A 7,734-nucleotide genomic window follows, 5' to 3' on the forward strand; every position below is an offset into this window, starting at 1 on the left:
CCAGACCCAGCCTATGACCTAAAAGAGCAGAGAGCCTACTGCAGATACACCAGATGCTACACGTGCAGAGGACAGGCAGTCTCAGTGACTGACCTATTCAGGATGGGAAACACGACACTCCCTCTGAAACAGACCATAGACCTCGAAGAATCTGTTAGGATGACTCCCTGCTATCATAGACATTAAGCTTCCATAAGAGAAGCAACTCTTCTAAAACTCTATTTATTTATTTACTTATTTGTTTGTTTGTTTATTTATTTGGAGACAGAGTCTTTTTCTGTCACCCCGGCTGGAATGCATTGGCACGGTCATAGCTCACTGCAGCCTTGACTTCCTGAGCTCAAGCAATCCTCCCACCTCAGTCTCCAAGGAGGCAGGGCTACAGGTATTCGTCTTACTGTTTGGTTATTTTTTTTTTTTTAATTTTTTTTTTTTAGAGACAGGTCTCACTTTGTTGCCCAGGCGGGTCCCAAACTCCTGGCCTCAAGTGATCCTCCCAACTCAGCCTCCCACAGTGCTGGATTATAGGCATGAGGCACCATACCCAGTATGCGTCCTAAAATCTTAAAAAGCTAAGGACATTCACAGTGGCAACTCAGCTAACTCTGCTCTCAACTGACCTTCAGAAATTGGGTTTGCCCCTAATAGCCTTAAGAAGTATCCAGTCTTTTGTCTTCAAGTTCTTCTGACCCAGGGAACTCTTCATTTGAGTAAATGTTCCCAAACCTTGACCTACCTCAGAATCATGCAAGGAGCTTTCAATAATTTGAGACTCTCGAGCCCTTCTCCAAAATATTTCTATTCAGTAGATCCTGGTGAGCTTGAGCCACCATTGTTGAGAAGCTCTCCCAGATGATTCTGATACTGCTGATCCAAAGACGCCCACGAGGGCAGCACTGTCCAGGGGTCCTCAGGCCCGGCCTGTTGCCTCTGCTGGCCTAAGAACTTAACCCTTTGACACTGATTATTCCTGCCATGACATCGTCTCCACCTTCTGCCACCCATAAGCCCGAATCCATATGCACACTGGACATAAGCATTTCTTTCACCATTTAAGTGGTTTTAATTAAACCTAGGTCTGTTCTACCTTAAAACATACTCCAGACTAGCTCTCTCTCTCTGTATTAAGTTCTAGGGTTTCCTTGTATCACAACCAAGTGGCTTAAAACAAGAACAACAACTTATCTCACAGTTCTCAAGGCTGGAAATCCAAAATCCAGGTGCCAGCAGGGCCCACTCCCTCTGAAGCCTGTAAGGGACTCCCTCCTTGCCTCTCCCTGGCTTCCATGGGTTTGCCAGCAATCCCTGGCTCACTCCAATCCTCAGTCTTCACGTGGCACCTTGGAAGAAAGGGAAGGTCTACTGTCTCTCTAGCTCAGTAACATTTTGTCTGTCATCTTTTCCTCAAAGCATCCCAATTGCGTGTTTTCCTTTCTGATTTTTATTTTTATTTTTAATGAGTGATTTTTATCTCTCTGTGTCATCCCAATGTCTTTCCTCTGTGCTTTTCTGTCTTTGTGTCAAATTTCCTGGTTTTAATGCCATCAGTCATAAGGAATTAATGACTTCATTTTAGCTTAATAATCTCTATAAAAACCACATTTCCAAATAAAATCACATTCTGAGGTATGGGGAATTAGGACTTCAGTGTATCTTTTTAGAGGACAAAATTCTTCCCATAACACTCTTCTCAGCAGAGTATTCTCTTATTTACTCAATTATTCATAAAAACAAAATGCTCTGCTAACTAAAGGATCTATGTCATTCATTACAACTAATCCATGTTAACTGTATTAATGTTAACGCTAATTTAAATGACTGCTTAGTACTTTACTAAACATTTAATAAAATTATTTGTTAATTAATTCTCATTAAATAAAATGACTCTCTTGCTATAGCATGATTTACATGCCATGGAAATCACTTTTTATGTTGACTTTGCTTCTACAGACCTGGCTTCCTAGGACAGAATACAAAAGTATGACAATTCATGTATTTTTATTAAAATGATAGTTTTGCTCTTAATCTCTCAGAAAAAAATCAAAAGATACAATTTGATAATAATCATTTATTGTCGTATGTCCTTTTTATTACCGATGATTGCAGTTGTATGCTTTTTGTGTTTTGTTTTACTTTTCTCTTGAAATGTCAGCCCTATTTTTAAAGTAAGTAGATTCTTCCAACCTCTTCTTCTATATCCTTTGCTGGCTCCTTGTTCTCCACTCACCTTGTATTAAGTCCCAGTTTTGGTTCTAGTCTCAACTATCTACTCTTTCTCCCAAGGTGATCTCATCCAAGGCTTTTTAAATACCAATATTGTTCATGATTCTCAATTCTAAATATGCAGTCCAGGCTTGCCCTCTGGGTTCCACACTCGTGTACCTGACAGCTTTGGCCTCAAGTCTCAGAATCTTAAAGTATCTGAAACAGAACCCTTATGTATCCAAACACATCTGCTGCACTTACACACACACACACACACACAATACCCAAGCACCACAATTCATTGTGTTACTCATGATGTAACCCTTCAGTATTGGCTAATGCAGAATGGTTTCAATACCAGTCACAGTATAACTCAAGTCTCATTAGTAGACAAAATTTGAATTTCACTAACCTTTATCTTTCCTAAGTTTCATAACATGAACCACAGTGTTGAAATAAAGAAAGAGAATGGAAACAAAATGATTAAGAATTATATTACAGAGGAGAAGAAAAGAACTATTAAAATTAAAACCATGTCAAAGCCAAAGTATCAGTATAAATACATAGTAAAAGAAATATATTTCGGCATTTGCTGTCCAATATCTATGACAGGTGAGCTGCATCTTTCATAGTACTTAGTTAAAAACATGTTACCACAGCTACACCACCCCCCTACAAACACCTCTTAACACATCTATCTCAGCACTCTAGTGTCATAGGTGCTTTACTCACAGGTGGTTTGAATGTGGTATGGAAAGAAACTTAACTAAACTTTGCTTCCACTGTGAGAAAAAAATGCTGTTTTTTTTTTTAATTTGAGAGAATGTTCCCTATTTATTTATTTATTTACTTACTTACTTACTTACTTATTTTTATAGAGTGTCACTCTGTCTCCCATGTTGGAGTGCAATAGTGGCACCATAGTTCACTGCAGTCTCGATCTCCTGAGCTCAAGCGATCTTCCCACCTCAGCTTCCCAAGTAGCTGGGACTAGAGGCACAAGCCACCACGCCTGGCTAAAATTTTTTTAAATTTTTTGTAGATACGAGGTTTTGCTATGTTGCCCAGACTGATCTGGAACTCCTGGACTCAAGCAATCCTCTGACTTTGGCATCCCAAAGTGCTAGGATTATAGGCATAAGCCACTATACCCAGTCAGATGTTCTCTACAATAAAAAATATTCATCTATGAGTTAAAAGCTGCCTATTTTCTCTAAATTTTGTAGGGTTTCTGGAACCACAGATATGTCCAGTGAAAGTTTTGAGTTCTATTTCCCTGATTCATAGGTCTAATAGTAAGACTTTCACCTTGAAGTGACGAAAGGTGCAATGAATGTCCATGGGTAATAATAACATCCTGACACAAAGTTGCGTTGAACATGCCAAAGTTGCATTGAACATGCCAGAGTCTGACCTCTGTGAGGTTGGAAAGATGTCTAAAGCTCTGTGGGAACAATGCCTGCCAAAATTAGTTAGTGCTTCACTGAGGCTACTCTCAGAAAATGGCTCTGAAATGAGATGTGGCATGTCAGACTTTGAAATCATGCATTAAGGTTTATTTAAAAGTGGTACCTGAAAAGAATGTGCTAACAGTATATGATCAAGTGTTTCTTTTTATGTATAGATTACACCTATCTAATGATAAGTATATACAGTATTATAAAACAAGCAAAACTGAAAGTATCCTTACAAAGAAAAAATGTACTTAAAGGCTCTTGGATGACTAGATGAATTAGTGACACAGTAATGAATTACTTCTTTAAAAAAACATTTATTTCACATAGTTTTTGATGGGACTGTATTCATACTTTTCATTTTCTCTTTAAATCATCTAGGAAAATCAGGAAGATCACAAACATAAAACCATGGGGCAAACACCTTGAGGGCAGAAGCCTGGAGAAAAACTAATGATGAAAGACAGCCAGAGCAGTGGGGTGAGAAAAGCAGACAATGACTGAGATTTTGCAAACAAAAGCTCATCCACAGATACTAGCTTGAAAAGGATATGTTTGCTCCAAGTAAATTTCCCAATTTGAGTTTTTATTTCCCCACTCCAGACAGTAGCTCAGATGAAATGGGAATAAGATAATGAAAAGCTTTTATATGTTCCTTTAACTTTTAGGAGGAGCTAATGTACCATCTATTTGATGACCTCCCAGTCAAGCCTTAGTCATGAGCATGTAGATTGTCTTCAGCAGATGTGTTCTCCCAATGCCATCCTCTTTCAACACCCTCGTTAGTTCACTGCCTCATAACCTCCATTGTCTGATAGCTGGTGGAAGCAGAAAAAAACATAAAAGGGCAAAAAAAGACAATTGGTTTCAGTAGAAAGTGCACCAGATCTGGGAAACAGGGATCTCTATCCTATGATATGCTGAAGCAGGCTTATATGGGCTCAGAGTTAGAATTGGTTTTGTTAGATTTTTAGGAATTTTGTGAGCAAGTTGTTAAATACAGCCATTATTAAAAAATAAATTATGCAAACTTAAATTTAAAGAAATCCTACTAAAAGCCAAGATACTGAATAGCTAACAGTTATTCCTTCCGAATTATTTTGCTGTGTTTTACTTTACCAATGCTTTTGAGGTTGTGCCTATCTTATGTACATGATGGAAATGCTATATAAAGGTAAACTTGAAATTGGTCAAGATGGAAGTATTTACACCAAAGAATTTGGCAAATTCCACAAATCAGTGGTTGCTTACTGTTTTGTTGATTGTCTAGGCTTTTTAAATAATGGAGAAATATTTTAAGTAATGCATATTAAACCTAAAAGTGTGTCATGTCTATAGACATTACATTGTCAATAGCATGAAAGAAACTGAGGAAATAATTTTTAAATATTTAAAAACTATTATCCAGTTCAGCCAAGAATCTGTTCATGTAATTGATAAAGTAAAGTTCTAATATTTTCTTCCAATTGTCACTTTCCTCTTCTTAAAGCAAACAAAAATATTCACCAGCATTCATGTCAGATCTGTAAAACCAAGAGTTTGTCAAACTCAGCAAAAAGATTCTGCCAACATTAAATGGCTGTATGGAATTCACACTAAAGACTATTACATATTTTACTACTGCTAATCATTTGTCAACTGAGAGTTACACATCTTTTACATAAAGAAGAGTATCTTGTATGATATTATAATGTAATATGTACATATGTTTTGTTTCGGTTACAATCCAGTTGTTAAATGCTTACCATCACCCCAATATTTCTACCATCCAAAAACCACTGATTATGGAAAAATTGTTTAACTCTGTAAATATCAACTTCCTCACCTGCAAACAAATGAAATGAGTATCTACCCCACAGGATAGTTTTAAAAGTCAAAAGAAATGTTTATGTCAAAACCCTGTATGGATTGCAAACGTTATGTATTATTAGAAATTCAGCAAATATGTTTCAGCTCCTAATATGAGCTCTAACAACTTGCAGAGTTTGCAAAGGTCACTAATACTATGGTCCCTACCCTCAAGTTGCTTACAATCTAGTGGTGAGAAATATGTGTTAATAACCTAAAATTATTTAAGAGTGTATCAAATGTTTTATAACAGAGGAAAAAGTGAAGTGCTATGAGATTATAGGAATATAAGGGATTTTACCTGGAGCACCAAGGAAGACTTCGTTAAAAAATGGAATTTTAAGATAAGCTTTGACAAATAAGTTGCATTTGTATCAACTGAGAAAGTGGAAAGAGGGGCATGCTTGGCTGATGGATGAAATCTCAGAAACATTATCATCACAATGCCTGTTAAGAAAATCATAATTGCATTGATAAATCTGCTACATAAAAACCTTACTTGTTATTTCCATGTAAAATAGATATTATGCATTATAGATTATGCAATCCAGCTGCCTATCCATAATCTTACATTGAATCAAGAGTTGACTCAATGTTTAGTCAGTTTTACAACTTACAAACCATGTCCCTTTCTAAAAACCAAAGTACAAATCAAGCTCCTGCCTTCTTAGTGAAAGAAAACATTCATATTGTAAATTTTTAAAATTATTTTTCAAGAAAACTATAAAATATATTTCTTTCAAGTATTTCACACGACAGAAAGCACTATCCATTAGACTTAAAAAGTGGTCACTGATTTCGAACCTACGAATACATAAATTACGCATGCATTATGTGAACAATGAAGGGCACATCCAAAGTGAGGTTTTCATGGGAGACTGGAACACTGAGGCAAGAGACAAGGGAAAACATTCTAAAACCTTCATGTAAACAAGGGCTAACTACTAAAAAGCACGATTTTATCTCTCAGTTAATAAGTCTTGCAAGGGATGACATTACTGAATAAAGTTCATTGCAAGCTTTTTCCTCTCGCTTGTCAAAATATACTAGGTTTATATTTGTGACTCGAAAAAAAAAATACAATGCTTCGAAGAAAGCTTGGCAGAGCACTCAGAATCTGTCTTAGGTATAACGCAAGGGAGATGTCTATTAATCTCTCACACACACAAGTTTGACTCAAAAGGTCTGTGGCCCTGACCTCAAGTGACCATGGAATAGACCACAGGGCCAGTCCAGGATCCAAAGGGATTAAGAGGAGCATTTGCTCTGCTCTGAAAGGCCCTTTTTTCTCCACTCTAGTTTCTAACTTCCCATTACACACACTCCCTCTGCAAGGCACCGCGCCAATGGAGCCGGTTCACTCTGTTCTCTCCTTGATGACAGCTGTCAGTCTGTCGCCGCCTGAACATGCAACATTTCAACAAAATCCAAAGCGGAATTGGAAGGGCAGGGGCTGAAGCACACAGCCTGATCTCCTTCCTGGAGGTCCCAGACTCTTTAACCATCACCTTTCAACCTGCTGAAGGTAAGAACCACCTCAGTCTTCACTAACAGTGTTGAGGAAGCTTCTGTCTCCTCAGAACCTGGGCATTCACCTACATTGTGTAATTAAGCAACATTCCTGGAAATCATCCTAAGAAGAAAGAGCCCGCAAGTCCCCGCGTAACTTCGTCACGAACTCGGAGGGTGCTAAGCCAGGTGTCGGATCAAGGGCCAGGGAAATCGCTCACTCCCCCGGCGCCTGGACAGCAACCCCTGGACCGCCCGGCGACGCCCGGCGGGAGCGCGGCGAACCCCAGCGCGCGGGTCCGGAGGTGAGACCGCGCCCTCCCGCAGAGCAGGGGCGACCCAGCGAGTGCCTGCGGCTGGAGAGCAGTGCGAGTCCAGCCGGGCAGCGAGGAGGCTGGGAGCCAGGCGGAGCGCCCTGCTCACCCTTTCGCCCCTTGCCTGGAGCTGCGGAACCGCAGAGGGAGTCGGAGAGGCCGGTCCTGGAGCAGGGACCTGTCCTGGGGCAGGGGCGCGCGGGGCACTCACCAACTGTAGCGCGCAGAGACAGATGAGCGAGCAGCGTCCGGTGCAGCAGCCCATGGTGCCGGCAGCGTCCGAGCGGCGCTGACTGCCAGGGATCCGCTTCCTCCGCAGCTGCTGCCTCCTGACTCCGGAGTAGTCCCCTCCCGGCCCGGCCCAGGCTCCCTAGCCCCGCGGCCGCCGCTCGCGGCTCCTGGGC

At 40.1% G+C, this 7,734-nt stretch overlaps 1 protein-coding gene across 1 annotated transcript in view; it reads right to left on the reverse strand.

The window, feature by feature from the left end:
• NKAIN3 (Na+/K+ transporting ATPase interacting 3) overlaps window positions 1-7,727 on the reverse strand; it is a 714,014-nt gene extending 706,287 nt beyond the window's left edge. The window contains exon 1 of the mRNA XM_011931938.1: window positions 7,542-7,727. Coding sequence (XP_011787328.1) covers window positions 7,542-7,595 — 54 coding nt within the window. The 5' untranslated portion in view covers window positions 7,596-7,727. The remainder of the gene's footprint in view (window positions 1-7,541) is intronic.
• Window positions 7,728-7,734: the final 7 nt, after the last annotated feature.

Source organism: Colobus angolensis, unplaced genomic scaffold, assembly GCF_000951035.1.
Source record: "Colobus angolensis palliatus isolate OR3802 unplaced genomic scaffold, Cang.pa_1.0 Scaffold92, whole genome shotgun sequence".
NCBI classification, from domain to species: domain Eukaryota; kingdom Metazoa; phylum Chordata; class Mammalia; order Primates; family Cercopithecidae; genus Colobus; species Colobus angolensis.